Here is a 16,685-nt window from a genome sequence, read left to right as displayed (position 1 = left end):
CCTCATGGCACAGGCACAGAATGATCCAGTAGGGAAAAGACTGGACTAGCAGCCAGGAGGGCAAAGATTCTGTTTGTCCTCTGTGACTAGTCAGCTGCATGCCCTGGAGCCAGCTAGCAAACGTTCAATCTGGGCATTGCAGGAGACTAAATGCCAGTCCTCCCTCTGTACAAGTGCTTATGAGGAGAAAATGGTGCCTCAGTCCTGTTAGCGAGTGGGCCGGCTTCTGAGGCGTAGGACAAATCACTGTGGAACATATTCAGGGGGCGAGATTTGGCTGAAGCTCGATGACTCGGTAGAGAAGATGAGCCTGAGCCAGTGTTTGAGTAGGACACATAAAGAAAACCTTTAAAAGGATGAACTAATGGGCTGAGCATCTTCTTACAGCACTCAGAAATATATGCCTCCATTTTCCCTAATGAATACTTTGCAGATTTCAAAATTGATGGGGAAATTGCGTGGCTGAGATGGAGATCTGCAAAAGGATTCAGCTAGATGGTTCTTAAACATACCTGGCCTTCATCATTCCTCCTTCTATGCTTGGGCCACTAATACCAAGTTTTAATTTTCTCCTTTCTTAGAAGTCACTGGAAACCTAGTACATGCACACACACTTTTTTCACTAAAGACTAACTTCTTTGTTTTGAGAGTTAACAGCAGAGGATGTTCAGTATAGAGAAAATAGGAAGAAAACAGAAGAATTTTAGTTTCAATTTATTTTTATAACACCATTTAAAATGTTCTATTTTGTATTTGTTTTCTAATATGAAGAATAATGTAACAGTTTGTATATATGATTTATAAATCAATGTGCATATGTTGAGAATATGTGCTTTACACAACTTTTTAAATGGCAGGGTGCAAGATTAAAAAAAAGAAATTGGAGACCATTGTTCTGAAACACATCCCATTTCATTTAGGTAGACACGTTGTCTTGAAGGTACTCAGTGTTACCCAAAGAAGGTTCTAGGATTACCAATGCTATGAGTCGAATTCCTTGCAAATCAAGGACTTCCCAGGTCTCGCTCTTTTCATTGTAAAATAGAGAAAATGAAAACAAGCTACCTAATAGTGAAGCAATTGGAGGCAAGTTTCTTCCTTGGGAAGAAAAATGACCTTAAAAATCTGCATGAGCCATAAAATCCTGGTCTGAGACCTGAGGGAAGCAGGGCGCTCATTCTCTGCGGGAGTAGCAGAAGGGGGCCACCTGGGTCTGAAGTGCCCCGGGGAGGCTGCAGAGTTAAATCTCACAGACAAGTCTGGATAGACCAGCTCACTTTGCTCTGTTCCTTACATACAGGTTATCCATGGCCTTGGCTGCCATTTCATAAAACCCTTTTAGGCTAGAGGAAGATTTAAATACCACATAGGAAAAAACACTACAAACATCATCAACAACAATGAAAAAGCACATTGATTTTATACCGTCTGCTGCACTGCAGTACGTACATTTGAAAAATTCTGGATAGTGCAGGAAGTAAATAGGAAAGTTCTCCAGAAAAAAACCCTTTGACCTAACGGGGGCGGCAAATAAGAAAACTGTCCTCAGCGCTGAGAGAAGGAGCCATTTATTTAGTCAAATTATTTTACAACATGGTCTTCATTGACAGTTGTCAGCTTAACACTTCATATAGTTAAAAAAGTCAACAATTACCTGCAAAATTATATATATTTTAATGTCTAAAAATATGTTGCATATATAGAGCAGGAAAATCCCTCCTCTCCACAAGGGAAAGTTTTGTTGTTTTTCCCAGAGCTGTGATTATTGCAGTACTGTTACACACATTTCCAAAGCATTAAAGATCTAAATGGATTATCTTTCCTTGCTTGTGTATGCCTGTTAAATAACTGTACCAGTGCTTTGCTTTCTCGTAAGTCAGTGACTTAAACAGCCCTGTTTCCTTTTCAGCAATAGTCATATTATGCTTTTTAAAAACCAGCTATAAAAACGTACAAACAGCCCAAATGTACAGATTGATAAAAGATGTACAAATTACATTAAAAAAAATAACAGCGACTGATTCGATAGTAAAACTGCTTTTGTGACCGAGGTCAACTCGTTTATTTATTCTTAATTTTTAATTATTTATTTTTAATACTGTGAGATATAGGAAAATAACTCTGCATAATTTATACAGTAAGTTGCCTTCTGATTGGTTGACCCTGGTCGGATGGTCTGACAAGCGCACAGCGCTTGCGAATCTGTTTGAGTTTAGAAATCCCTACAACTTTTCCAAGTTCTGGGACCCACTGTCATCATTTAAAAAAAAAATAGTTATTTAATTCCCCGTCTTTCAGGAATGTATGTATTTGCATTAAAATTTCTTAGTTCATATCTTGACTATTTCTAGAGAGAGTGGTCAGTTGAGTGCATACTGTCCACTGAGGGGGATTCTGCAATGCCCTTGATGACTTAAACACACACACCTTCTTTCCATCAAATTCCAGTTGGGTGAAAACTTCACTGGCCTTACAATCAATGTTCCAGTTGCCATCCACTGAATTTGGTCCTCCTAAAATTAGATTATAAGCTTCCCATCTCTATTTTCACTAAACCTCAAACCAGAACATGACTGGTTAAGTCCATGATTCTGTGTCGTACTGAACCCCTAATGAGACCCGTGTATTGATAAGAAACTGCTTTGGTCATAAAAACATAATGAAAATGTACAGCTTCTTTCTCAGAACCATGACATAACCATTCCAGTAATTTTAATATGCAACTCACAAGATGCTAGGAGACTGAGAATTCAAACTGGCATACTGGCCCATGGAATTATCCATCTCTTTGTTCAGGTAGAGGAAGCAAAAGTTACCAACATTAAAAAAAATGTTTTTAAAGAACAAATACAAAGGTTCTATCCAACAAGAAAGAACATCCAGTTTTGTCTTCTCTTCAAGGCCACATATGTCCTGTAGAGTCCAAAGCATCCAGTAAGTGTGCAGGATGGGCTTCAGCTAGAAGGCCACCGATGAGTAAGCTTCTAGTAGTAGCTGCCTAAGTGTGAAGGCACATGGGTGTTAGGATGGCGGGGGACGTTGGGGTTGGGGTAGATTCCCCCCGTGGGGGAGGTCCAGTATTGTGATGCGGCTCCAAAGAAGCTGGAGGAAGTGACAGGCATGGAGGATGGATGGGGAGGGACAAAGTTCACCTTCTGCTGGTGGGCATGGTAGGAAGGCATGTAGGAGATGTCAGAAGGGTACTTGTACATGGACGACTCGGTCGGATGTGGCTGCAGAGCCTGGGCAATGCCGTGGAAGTCAAATTTGTAGGCATATCTTTTGCCGTGCACTTTGGTCATAATGTTTTTATCATAGTAATATCGGAGGGCCCGGCTCAGCTTGTCGTAATTCATGTTGGGCTTGCTTTTCCGCTCGCCCCAGCGCCTGGCCACCTCATCGGGGTCCGTCATTTTGAACTCCCCGTTGGTCCCCTCCCAGGTGATACAGCTGGCGTTGGCACTGTCGGAGAGCAGCTCCAGGAGGAATTGCCACAGCTGGATCTGCCCACTTCCTGCAGGTCGTGAGGCAAACGGGAGAGAATAGAACACCTCAGTCCAGAGAAGGCAGAACCCAGTTCCCTAAATGCAGGGAGCTTCTCATCCTTTTAAAGAAACCTTTTGTTTCCTTTGACATCGGGATCGACCTGACAAGCCCTTCTTCTCACTGTTGATTTGCCTTTCTGCTTGCCTTGGAGATGGGTATCATAAGCGAGGTTAGATCCTAAGATGCTTTGCCCCAAGGCCTGGTAAATGGAATGTGGGAAGTGAGGTGCAAACTCTGCCCAGAACTAGCTGTGTGATCTTAGGCAAGCGACATTCTCCCTTAACCCCTTTGGTAAGGCTTTTGAATCTAGAAAGGCCTGAACCACTGTCTGATTTCTAATTAGTGGTCAGGTCCCCCAGGGAATTCCCTTTCAGCAATAAAGAGTCAGGGGCAAGGCATGACTGTGGGAGTCACTGGGAGAAGCTGCCTCACGAGCTTTAGCTTTTGGCCCCTGGCAGGTCCTACAGCTTGGCTTGCAGCTCTAAGTTCTGCAAAGAACTTGTGCAGAGAGAAAAATACCCAGAATATGCTGGGTGGCTTCTTTGTCCTCTGGCAGGAATGTTCAGGCATGAAGGAATGGGTAGGGAGAGTCCCTGGGATGGGAGGGTGAGGGGAGCACACTACTGCAAGAGCCTGCTAGCTCCCAATCTCGATGGACTTGGTTTAGAAGGATCCTCTTGAGAGTTATTTTTGATACTAAATCTTTAAAATACAAGGTCAAATTGACTATATCTGCAACTTTTCCAGGACACATCTTTTTTATAAGGCCAGATAACTCAGCAACACTTTCTAAAATCACAAATAAAGCACTTTGGAATATTTATTAATTTGTGCCTTGCATGTGGGAGACAACAGAGAGCTGAGTGGAGTTGTCTTCTTTTTCTTTCTTGCCCGTTTTCTCCAATTGAAACGCTGCCTGTGCCACTTACTACTTAGCTACACCTAAGTGCACATATGCAGTGCTAAAGTGTTTATTCCCAGAAGCATCCTCAGCTGATGAACCTTGACACCTCATAACAAGCCCTGACCTCTTGTTCACAGGCTCCAGAAACAGATACTGAACATTTCAAGGAAAGAGGCGCATGTTACTCCCCACTCAGGTGTCTGGACAGAAGTCTCTGTGACTTCACAAAGCTACGAAACATTCTGGCAAAAAAAAGGCTTGCAGGCCAAGGTAAACTCACCAGGGTTGGCTAGGCGACTGCTGGTCGGGCCCAGGATCTGATATGGATCTAAGGAAATAAAAAAGGAAATTTGCTGCAGTGTTATCAAAAATATGACAACCGCCATAAGAAAACCATAAGGGTTTATACTTTTATTTCAAGATCACGGGAAAGACTGATTTCAGAAAACTTTACTGCTTTTATTTGCAGATCTCAAAGATCTTCATGACATTTGTGGTCTTCATCTCAATAATTACAGAAACAACAAAGAATAGGAACAGGATTACTTTTTCTTATTTGGCATCTAAAATGTGCAGATTATGTTGTCATTACCCAAGGCAAAACAGTGAAAACATTTGGAAAGGAACTGGCTAATATTCAATGATACAACGGACAGCTGACTCCATAAGCTTAAAGAAGGTCTCATGGTTACTGGTCTTTAATAGCTCTACCTAATACTAACAACCTTATTAATCTGTTTTTTAAAATGTAGCATGAAAAACACGTGCCTAGAAACCAAGCAGCCTGGGTTTCAGCAGCAGCTATGTGATAAACAAATGACCTGTTGGACAATTTCTGGGAATCAGTTTTCTCATCTGCCAAATGAGTGGGTTGGGCTACTGGATTCCTCAGTTTTCTTCTAGTATAACACTCTGTGATTTGAAACTTAGAAATGTCAGCACAAACCAGAGTTTGTATTTTAGCTATAGAATGACTATTCTTAAAAATCTCAGTTTACTCAAAACATATGTGTTCATTTAGCCATGAAAAAGTCTTTGCAATATTGGTTTAGGTGAGAGGTTTATCTCCTTTTTCGCTAGTTGAGGAAATCATGGTAGAGAGCTGGGTCTCGACTTGGCACAATTGTCATGTATTTTGTGCAATTTTGCTATTTTTTCAACTATAATTACAATTTTAAAAATACCAATATGATTTTTGGGTTTCTACTTAGAACCATAAATTAATTTCAAGAGTCCTTAAGCCCATTGAGACCATCCTTTCTCGTCCACACCATTGATATGATAACTAAAGTATTTTTGGCAGGTGATGCCTAATGCATAATTTTGTTGTTATTGGACAGTCTTTAAAACTCTCTACATCTGACTTACGATCCACAGTCAGCAAATTTTTTCTTAACCTTCCAGGTGAAATGTCGGTTGATTTTCTCTTGCTCTGCCTTCTGTGGAGATGCAGAACAATGTTTGCCTACCCCAAAGCAAATGACTTGTTCAGAACTTCATCTCAGCTGCATCCCATAAGAAGACAGAGAGAGGAGCTGGGGCTTGGGCACAGCAGCTGTCTTCAGATATGCAAAGGATTTCGAAGACGGCAGGAGAAAGGCTTCTCCAGAAGGCAAAGCTTGAGCAGAAATCCCAGGAGGCGGACTTTGGGTCAGATCGTGGAATTGGGCCCAGCTAGAGAGTCAATGCCCTGTTTTACTATAAGCACAAGTAAGGTAGAGGTGAGGGTATGATAGACCCAGAAATCTCCAAGTTCCTCTCCAATGCGGAGTCTCCAAGTCCACGGCTTTAAAAGTTCCTCTGCCTTAATTGTTAAGCCGACCCATCACAGGGTGGGGATATTTCTGAAAGTAAAGGTTTGGTGAAGTATAAAAGGCTTGGACAGGAATTTGGGGGTCTGGGATTATAGCTCTGTTTCTTTCATTAACCAGCTGTATGGTTTTTAGCGAGTCACTTCACCTCGCTGGGCCTCCGTCTCTTTATTTAACAAAATAAAGCATTGGAACAGTTCATCTTCAAGTTCCTTTCACCTTTGATATTTAACAAGTCTCCACTTGATTTCAGTACCTGTTACTTCGTTCACAGGCCTATTAGGGTCAAAGATAGACCCTCTTTGAGAGAAATAAGAGAGAACATATGTGGTATATTGTTTAAAGCCTCCATCAGTTGACCCTGTGGAATCAACAACTGTGCCAGAAGCAAAGGAGAGATTACATATCCCAGGCGGGTACCTGGCTGGGGCCGCTGCTCCGGATTCTTACTGATCGTTTGTGCCCCTCCAAGGGGAGGACCTGTGGCAAGAGGGAAAGAAATGCAGTGAGTAGGACCCGGCTCCCCCAAGGGAGCGAGACGTCTTGACAGATACGCTTTCTCACTCATTCCTTCACCCACTCTCCACTGACTCATTTATTCATCTTGTTTTAGAAACATTTACCTAGAATCTGCTATGTGCTGGCCCTGTTCTCCATGCTGGAGATTCAGGAATGAACAAGCCATTCCTAGTAAAACTTGCAATCCAATGGGAGAGACAACAACAAACACATTTTAAAATTCTTAAAATTTTGTGTTTGCTCAAATGTCACCTTTTCATGTTCAAATTTTTAAAAAGTAAACCGCTGGGCGCGGTGGCTCAAGCCTGTAATCCCAGCACTTTGGGAGGCCGAGACGGGCGGATCACGAGGTCAGGAGATCGAGACCATCCTGGCTAACACGGTGAAACCCCGTCTCTACTAAAAAAAATACAAAAAACTAGCCGGGTGAGGTGGCGGGCGCCTGTAGTCCCAGCTACTCGGGAGTCTGAGGCAGGAGAATGGCGTAAACCCGGGAGGCGGAGCTTGCAGTGAGCTGAGATCCGGCCACTGCACTCCAGTCCGGGTGACAGAGCAAGACTCCGTCTCAAAAAAAAATAATAATAAAAATAAAAAGTAAACCAACAGTAGAGCATCACTGATGGTACTGACGCTGTGGATTTCATTTTCAAATCGGAAAGTTAGAGAAGTCCTGACTGAGAAAGTGACATCTGAGCAAAGATCAGATGCTTTGTGGTGTCCCTGTCTTGTGAGTTTCCTCCTTGGTATCTCTCACACACCCTTTCCATTCCCATGATCACTTCTGCGTTGCAGATCTGTGTTGCTTTTTGCATGGTTTGTGGCTTAGTCTGACTGGTGTCCTCATTACTCTTCTCTCTCCCCACAATCCACCATGCAAGCCACTGTTCAAAACCTTAGTGACTCCTCATTGCCTAAAGAACTAAGGCCCATCTTCATAGCATCATTTACGATTCTGTTTCTTACCTTTCCAGACTTCTTCTGCATCACACATCCTAAACTCCAGGAACCTGAGGTCCTCTCTGACTGTCAGACATGCCAAGCTGATTTCTTCCCCACCCCACACTGCCACAGGTCCAAATCCTGCCTCTCCTTCCAGAGCTGACTCAAGTGCTACCAGGTCCACAAGCTTTCCTTGATACCAACCAGATGAAAAGAGTTCTGTGTGTGCGTGGTTTCTTTCTCCCGCTAATGGGACCAGTGCATGTCTGATTCATCTTTGTGAATCTTATATTGCCAAATGTCATGTGCAGAGTAAGTAAATAATTAATACACATAATTGGAAGGGGTCTTGGTTATTGTTTGGGCATTAATTTGTAACCCCAACCTCTTTCTTGAAAGAATTCCCTTTACCACCTGCTCATGTGCTTCATATTTTGCTTCCTAGGCATGTCAAGATTGATTCCTGGTACAAGAGTTCATGAGTCATTCTTGCCCCTTATTCCGTTAATGGGAGATATTGGGTAGACTTCGACATGCCATCATCTCACTACTTGGTGGAGAAATTGATGTCCCAGATCCCCCGGCATCTCCTCATCAGGGATGGAAGATGTGGAGAAGATGGCGGGGGTCTGAGACATCAATTTCTCCACCAAGTGATGATATGTTGAAGTCTACCCAGTATCAAGGGGGATGGGGAAATTGGTATGACTTAGCCTCAACAGTTAGGGCAGCAAAGTTATAGAGAGTCATTATCTTGATTTAAATAACAGAAGCCACAGCCAGTGACAGTGACCATTTATTGGTATAGAACCTTGTCTCAAGAAAACCTTCAAACTTCCAATGTTCTAAAACCAAGTGCAATGAAACAAAACTCAAAAATCTAAATGAAAATCTCATACCATCTTTCAAGGACTGGGTATCATGGAAAGGCCCTAAATTGGCAAATAATTTTGATGTCTACTCAAAAAGCAGGGAAACAAATGTTTGCTTCTCTCCTATATCTTATGATCCTGTTCTCCAACCCCGTCCTCAGAAACATGCTTTCCTCCAAAGAATTATCAGACATTTACTTACTTTTGTTGAGGCCAGAATTCATGTTATTGCCCCATGCTCCTCTTCTGACTGAGTCATAAGAAGGGTCTAATGAACAATAACAAATAGGGGTACATTAGCATCGCCTGTTTCTCAGAAAAGTTGCGTGAGCATTATCTGTAGTGATCAGGAGAAATAAAATTCACTTCAGCAACGGCTTTTAAAGCATCCCTAAATTCTGGAAGTGTACTCACCCCCTGGGGTTGGGGTGGCAGAAAGAACCTTAACACTCTTTGAGAAGATCTGGGAGCCAAAGTAATGGGAAGAACCCTGAATGTGAAGTCAGAGGATTGGTTCAACTTCTCTCCCTGACACTATTTGTTGCGAAACCTGGGATAAATCAAAAGTCTCCTCTGGGCTTCAATTTTCTTTAATGTGGAAATAAAAATTTATGTTTTATCTACCTTATGGGGTTGTGGAAATGACCAAATGAGATAACATATGGAAAAGCACCTTAGGAAGCTTTCTACAAATATAAACTGACACAAGGTTAGACATTTTTAAAATGTCCATAGTTCTGAGGCAAAATCCTTCAAGCAGCTCTGAAGAGTAGGCAAGGTCTGGACTGGGTGAAAGGCCCATAAAAAGAGTGTCTCAAAGCCCAGGGCCGTGACATTCCTGGGGGCCAACTCCAGTCCCCGATTTCAGGACATGGATGATGTGGGATGACATCACAGGGGTGGGAGCACATTCCAGGCTCTCTGAGGGCTCTCGGGCTTTTCTATTGACAGTGGAGAGGACTGGGCTGATGACCACAGAGAAAGGGAAGAGGCCAGAAATGTGGCTGGGAGAGGGGCTGGATCAGGAAATGAGTGGATGGAGACCTGCTCCCCACCTGGGCGTGACTAAGGGCTTGCTTCTCGATTGTCTTGGAGAATACTCCTCAAATGTGAACTTCTGTGATCGTAACCTCTTTCTTGAAAGATTCCACATGCTTCCATAAACGTGCTCAGAAATTGATTAACTAACTAGCTGGAAACTTCTTCCTTCCCTTTCTTGTGGTGGAGTCCCATTGAGACATTGAGCAGGAATAGCAGAGGAGCTTGAGGATACAGAATTATGACTTTCAAAGTCATTCCATGAACAACAAAGAAACCATAAAAACCATCCGAACAAATGGAGCACAAACCTCATCAAACAAGAGTCTGACAGGGTGAAACACAAAACATGCCCTTCAGCCCCTTCTGAGCCTCTCAAACAAATTAGAATAAGAGTTGGGAGACGGGTGGACTCTGATTGCCTGGCCTCATTGTTTCTGGCTAAGAAGATCCAAAAAACAGGGACTTTTTTCTGTGGAAAAATCCACGTGCAGATGCACATTCCTCAAGGCTCTGGAAAAGCCAGTTCAGTTTTAAAATTACAGTCTTTAGCAACTGGCATGAAAAGCAACACAGAAAGTGAGGGGGATGGGATAGGGAGGAAGGGCAAGGCAGGGGACAAAAGAGAGAGGCAAAGCTCCACTCCTGTTTTTGTTTTTGTTTGACTTTTTTTTCTTTCCTAATTCCTCCTCTGAAGGGATGCTTCTTGCTTAAAAACAAACAAGACAAATGAAAAACCAGCTTGTTTGCAAGCTTGGAATGAGTTGGAAGGCTCTGATGGGCATTTTCTGAGATGTCTTGCTGAGGAAGTGCAATGTTGGCAGTGGCAGAACATTTTTCTTTGAGCAGGAGGAGGCTGCTGCTTAGGCCTCCGGTAATAGATTTGGGACCAACTTCTACACTGCATTGTGTGCATGGCCAGGGAGTGGGTGTGAAGTAATAGCAAACACGTTTCTTGTCCTTGCATGTGAGTATGAGAGGGTAACTGCGATTGTGAGGAAACACGGGTCATGTGCCTAAGGCGTGGAGGAAACACAAAGGGCTCCTGGAGGTTGAGGGAGAGGTGAGTGGAACTAGGGCTGAGAGAGGGGAGTGTATCAGGCAGGAACAAGGCAGAGGTGGGTGGCGAGATGTCAAGGTGAGGTCTAGAGACAGCCATGGGAGGAGCTGTACCACTGAAGGAGAGCAATGTAGAGGGAGAGAAGAGAGGGCCGAGGCATGTTCAAGGTCTTGCTGATGGTAGCTCAGTAAACTCTGTGACCTTGGCACTGCAGGCAGTGGGAACTAAGGGAGGTTTTGTGCATGCAGCCATGCTAGAAAACAGGGTGTGGTGAAGAATGAAGCTGTGGTGGTATGTGGGATGGATCCGAGGGCCTGGGGGAAGGAGATCATTCTAGTGGGAGCAGAACAGAAAGTAGAAGAGAAGTGACAGATTCAAACAAAAAGAAAAAAAAAATCACTAAATTCCAGGAATCGTACATGCCATCTGAACTTCTGACTTGACTTCTGACTTACTGCATGGATAAAATCTGTCTCAAGTTTTTCTAAACATTTTTTCTGCTCAATCATTAGTCTACTGAAGGCTTCAACCCTCTCTGAAAGCTATCTGGTAACCACTCAAAATTATTATTTTTTGGAGCCTAAATTATGGCCATGGCTATAGTTATCACTGACTTCTTATCAGCTTTTCTCCCTGTTCTCTTATTCTAGTTCCAGGGACAGAGCAGACATGCAAAAATCTGAAGGCATGACAGAATTCCCTGTCACCAACAGAGGGCGGATGACCATGGGATTTTCCTGTAGCTCTGAGTGACGGAGCCTGGTTGAAGGTGTGCCTTATCAGAGCAGTGGCTTGGCAGCCCCATCTTTCTGTGATGCCCCAGGGCCTTAGGAAGGAGGCAGCGTTTGATGGGGCAGTGTGTCCACAGGCCCACCTGATGGCAGAAGCCTGGCTAACAGGACTTTGGAAGTCCCAACCAATGCTGCAGTCCTCACATAGGTGAGAAAAGGAAGTGACAGAAACACAGAGGCCACCCAGCAGTCAGCCTGAACTGTGCTCTCACTGTGAAGTGATAGAGTCATAAATAGCAACAGGCCATGCCCTAAGCTGGTGTCTTCATCCAGCGTCCATCCCAGCAGCCTGTGGAGTCAGAGTAGCAAAGACCGCAGGCCTCCCTCTCATTTCTTTTTCATTCCCAAGTAACTGCATGGAAAATCCTCCCACTGGTACCTGGCTGCACAAAGGACAGCCTGAGCCCATTGGCTCTGGGTTTTAACAAAAGCACTCCGTGGGCTCTGGGGCTCGAAGAGACGTCTGGTCAATGTAAGATTTACGTTAAAACCAGCATTTTCAGAGCAATTTCTGCTCCAAAGAAAAAGCATGAAGATGCAGAAGGCCAAGAACTAAAGTCTTGCATTCTGCCCTAGGGGTATGAAGAACCAGGCCAGTCTTGCAGAGTAAATGAGATACCCAAGTAAACACCCAGCAGAGTGCCCAGCACAGAGACGGCCTCAGTGGATGTTAGCAATCAAGAATATGGTTTGTGTCATAGACCAAAAAAAATTCAGACCCAGAAACATGTTGGGCAGCCTCCCAAATCCACATTAATTCCCTCCTCCCCGCAACTCCCTCATCCTCCTTCCTCTGCTCTTCTATTTCCACTTACTGCATAATTTAATCAGTAATTAATTAGTGTTTGTCGTTTATGGTTCATATCGCCCTCCCTCCTGAACATCAGGTCTGTAAGAGTAGAAATCTCTGTTGGGTCGGATATATCCAAGCACTTAGAACAGGCCCCCACACAGTTAGTAGACTCTAAGTATTTGTTGAATGAATAGATAAACTTGACCAATATTTTCTCCTACTTGCTACATATACACAATTCTTCTTATTGTTCATGATATCACTAGTTGAAGAGAACCCAGTGCTCCTACCCTGACTTCACTAAATTAAGCCTCTGGCATAAGATTTCCATCTGGGGTATTAAGGGGTAAAGACTGCATCACTCCTGTGTCCCCTCTGAGTAGAGTGGATCACAATCCACCTAGTTGTGAGGCATAGGCTAAAAGCTTGTTCCCACAGGGAAATCAAGGCCTGAATGCTGCTTGGTGAAGTGATGTGCATTTTGTGTGTTTTTAACAATGTCATTGTTGAAGACAGGGTTCATTTTTTTTTCCTACTAAAAGTCACTCAAGAAAAATTTAGCAGTGTGGTTATCTCCAGTCCCCAACATACACACAGAGCTATGTCTATATCCTGAATGCAGAAGTCTGGACCAGGGAGCTGACCCAGTGGCTCACATCCCCCCACAAACCCCCTTGCAGAGCTACGTGAGAGCTCCTGCCCCAACCGCCCGTCAGCGCAGGGAGTGCGGCTTAGGAGGGGTGTGCCTGCTGTGAGAAGAAGCCTGAGCATACATGGAGGCCCTCTAGAATGTGGTCCCTGGAGTCTGCCTCCCAAGAACTGACTTCTGGAAAGACAAACTTGAGGTGGCAGCCAAAGGCCCAGTGTGTAGAAATGTGCCTGTCGGCACCAGTGCACCAGTTGACAATCTCGGTCCATTTGCATGGTGGCAGATGGCTTAATCAGCAGACAATCACACTGGTTCTGACAAACTCACTTTTCACTGTAGTGAAGGACGACACCTTGGCTTTACAGAGTACCAAGATAACAGATCTTATTATTGTGATTCCTTTTCAGAAGAGTGACCCAAAGAGCTTTGCCTGGAGTTTCTGGTTTCAGGCAGTCCTGAGATCAACTCTTGCCAAAGCAAAGAGGCCAGAGCCTCATTCTGGAGAATGAAGACATTGCCAGCCATTGTGGATAATTCAGCCTCACATATATGATGTCCTTAACAGTATCACCATTATGTGATGCTTGGTGGGGCAGAATTTGACACTAAATGGCCTCTTAGATTCCAGGAGAGCCTCCTGGGGTAGAGAAATATGAGCATGGAGAATTTTTTTCCTACAAAGTCTCTGTTGGAAGGAGAAAGCTGTTTCTGGACATGACCCTCTCATAGACATACCACTGTTAACTCAGCTTCTGTGTGAAGCTTTTAACCTGGTCCTAGAAATATGGCCAAACATCTCTGGGAAGACATTTCCTTCAGCTCTGATGCCTCAGCTGTCTGAAAGCCCAAACGTCCCCGCCGGCATGCAGCACTCCACCTTGTGACCTGACTGGAGGCCAGCAACACAGCGACATCAGCCCACAAAAGCCTCTCTCTTCATCCCCTGTGTCGTAAAACCTTGCTCTCAATGACTGGGTGGAAAAAGATGAATTTTCCCCAAAACTTCTCATTGAATTTCTGGTTGCCGCTGAGAAGGCTGGCAGCACCTAACCCTGTTTATCCTTGGAAATCCTGGCTTCTGAATGCAGACCTTTCAGCCGAGCCAAGCAATGGGCAAGGCTGCTCATGCTCCCAGCAGAGCAGGAGACTTTGGTAGCCAGAACCAGACCTCCTTTCTTGAAAGAATGAAGATGCACAGGAGAAATGCTCAAATCAATGGTAGCCCGGAGACCCAAAGCCCTCAGCTTCCTCAGAGAGCTACGCCCACGAGGAGGAAGATTCACTCTGACTCTGACAGGGAAGAACCTACAGGTGAGCAGTGGTCTTTGTTGTTGGGCTGTCTGACAGGTTATGACATGTACTGGTCAAGGGCTGGACTAGGTGACCCCCTAAAACCCCGTCTCCGTCGGAGGTCCTGTACTTCTAATAGGTCCAGTCTTTGGGGAGGAGCAGCCTCTCCCAGACACCAACCCTGCAGAAGCTGCTCTCCTCTAAGCGTTCCTTCGTCCTGCGCTCCACCCGCCAGACCTACTGTGTGGCCCGAACCTTCCCAACCCACAGCTCAGGACCAGCTTCTTGTCTGCTGCAGTCTCTGCTCCTCAAGTCCCCCCCCCTCAGCCCTGCCCCGAGGCAAAGTAGACGCAGGGCCTAGGATGTCATCATGAGAGTATCCTTTCTCTCCGGTGGGCCTGGGGATTATTTGGCAGTTAGGAGATGGGACTTACGATCAGTTAACCTGGGACTGAAATCCCAGTGGCAGACATTGGCCTTGTGGAGTGACCTTGGTCATGTTGCTCTGCTGCTTTGAACCTCCAGTTCTGCTTCTCTGAAAAGCATTAATAACAAGTGCTTTCTACGGTTGCTATGAGGATTAAATAAACATGAGCTAAATGGTGATTTTAAAAATACACACCATATACATGTAGTCTATTCAATCCTGCTTGCCTCTCTACCATGCTTATCTTGGTGAGATGAGGTTACCAAGTTCATTGAGGAAGGCCTTGAAAAGGAAGAGATGCCTGAGGGCTATAAAGGAGGAAGGACAGTTTTATTTCTGTGCTCCTGGAACAGTGATTCCCAAATTTAAATAAAGTTTGGCTCTCAGGCTGGGTGTGGTGGCTCATGGCTGTAATCCCAGCACTTTGGGAGGCCAAGGTGGGAGGATCACTTGAGGCCAGGAGTTCAAGATGGCAGTGAGCTATGATTACACTATTGCACTCCAGCCTGGGTGACAAAGTGAGACCCTGTCTCCAAAGCAAAAATATATATATATATATATACACACATATATATATATATATAAAAATAATAATAAAAATAAAATAAAATAAAATAAATCATGGCTTTCTTTTAAAAGAAGAGGTGGATTATTATCCTGGACCCTGGTTTGAGAAATCCCACCCCAGAAGACAGACAGGGCTGATGGCTATGGGTGGTCTGCCTGGATGTTAGGTGTAGGCATTACCCAGCATCCTCCTTCCTCCCCTACTGTCAGGTGCCAGAGTCTCTGCCCGCCTGGCCTTGAAGCTCAGGACCAAGTCCTCACTGCATCCCACTATTCTAGCGGGGCTATTCAACCTTCACTTCAGTGGCATCTTACATCCCAAAGAGCAACAGAGGAGCTTGGCATCCACTGAGACCTTGGAAGAAGGAAAATATCCAAGGAACGCTTTCCCCAAACTTGGAACTCACAGGGAAAAAACATCGTGGATCAGGTTTCCTTTGCTTAAGGATCTTGTCCTGGAATCCAACAGCCCCTCCGCCTCGGAGCCGACCCTGCTGCGTGGAGCATAATGGAGGTACTGTTGAAGATATTAGATGGGCAAAGGGAAAAAAAGACCTAGGAGGAAAAGGCTTGGAAGAAATGGCTGACTTTTAAATATGAAAAGCGTGGAGAGTGAAGTGGCACATTTGCTGGGCACAGCCTTGCCATGGCCACGTGAGGCTCCCTGCTGAGGCTGGGCCCTTCTTCTATTTCATTTCTCCCACAGGCTCTGTGTCTAAGTGACACAGATGTCTAAATGGCCTATTTATTTTGATAAGGCCTCAAAGTGGGATTTTGGGGCCAGCCTCATGTGGAAAAGCAATTCATACTGACTAGATTAACTGGGTGTTTGCCAAAATTTCCTTCCATATTGGGCCATGTAGACGCAACTAAATTGCATACCTCTTAGGTCAAATCTGCCTCTGGTTTAAGAGGATTCTAGGTAGGAAAAAGAAAACATAACAGTTCACTTAGGTAATCAGGCTTGAGGATAAATGAGAGGCGGTTTATGCACAACCCCCTCTGCCCTGCTCTGACCCTCATGGTCGCAATGTTCACGGCGAGGTTGTCCTTCTTCTCCATGGCCATAGGTGATACACTCTTGTGTCTGCGTAACATTCAGCTTGTATGTCCTTTGCTTTCAAAGTTCTGCAGGTCAAGGCTCGCTGGTGAGTTGTCTTGTGTCTACTGCCCAGGTCCCGCTTAGCCTTTGAGAGTAATTCTTTGTACACTTGTGTCCCTTGCTAGGTGATCATCTTTAGGAAGAGGGGCTGTATCTTAATCACCTTTGTTCCTCTCAAAAACTCATTCTTGCCCCTCACTGTCACCAACTTACTGGAGTTAATCGATGCCTTATGTCCCACCACACATTTATTCATTCAACGAAGTTTTACTGAATGTCTACTATCTTGCCAGACACTTTTATGTGCTGAGAATACAACAATGGCTAGACAAACGTCCTTCCCCTGTGGAGCTGACATTCAAGACAAATAGTAGATT

The 16,685-nt window shown here is 44.5% G+C and overlaps 1 protein-coding gene across 3 annotated transcripts in view; it reads right to left on the bottom strand.

Annotated features, from left to right (window-relative positions):
* Window positions 1-697: 697 nt before the first annotated feature.
* The window catches only part of FLI1 (Fli-1 proto-oncogene, ETS transcription factor), a 126,906-nt gene continuing 110,918 nt past the window's right edge, over window positions 698-16,685 (bottom strand). For all 3 annotated transcript variants that reach the window (XM_011934659.1, XM_011934657.1, XM_011934658.1), the window contains 4 exons: window positions 8,794-8,859; window positions 6,682-6,741; window positions 4,731-4,778; window positions 698-3,514 (listed from right to left, as the gene is read on the bottom strand). In XM_011934659.1, coding sequence (XP_011790049.1) covers window positions 2,985-3,514; window positions 4,731-4,778; window positions 6,682-6,741; window positions 8,794-8,859 — 704 coding nt within the window. In that variant the 3' untranslated portion in view covers window positions 698-2,984. The remainder of the gene's footprint in view (window positions 3,515-4,730; window positions 4,779-6,681; window positions 6,742-8,793; window positions 8,860-16,685) is intronic.

The sequence above is a fragment of the Colobus angolensis genome, unplaced genomic scaffold (assembly GCF_000951035.1).
Source record: "Colobus angolensis palliatus isolate OR3802 unplaced genomic scaffold, Cang.pa_1.0 Scaffold137, whole genome shotgun sequence".
NCBI classification, from domain to species: domain Eukaryota; kingdom Metazoa; phylum Chordata; class Mammalia; order Primates; family Cercopithecidae; genus Colobus; species Colobus angolensis.
This window is presented reverse-complemented; position numbering and strand designations above follow the sequence as displayed.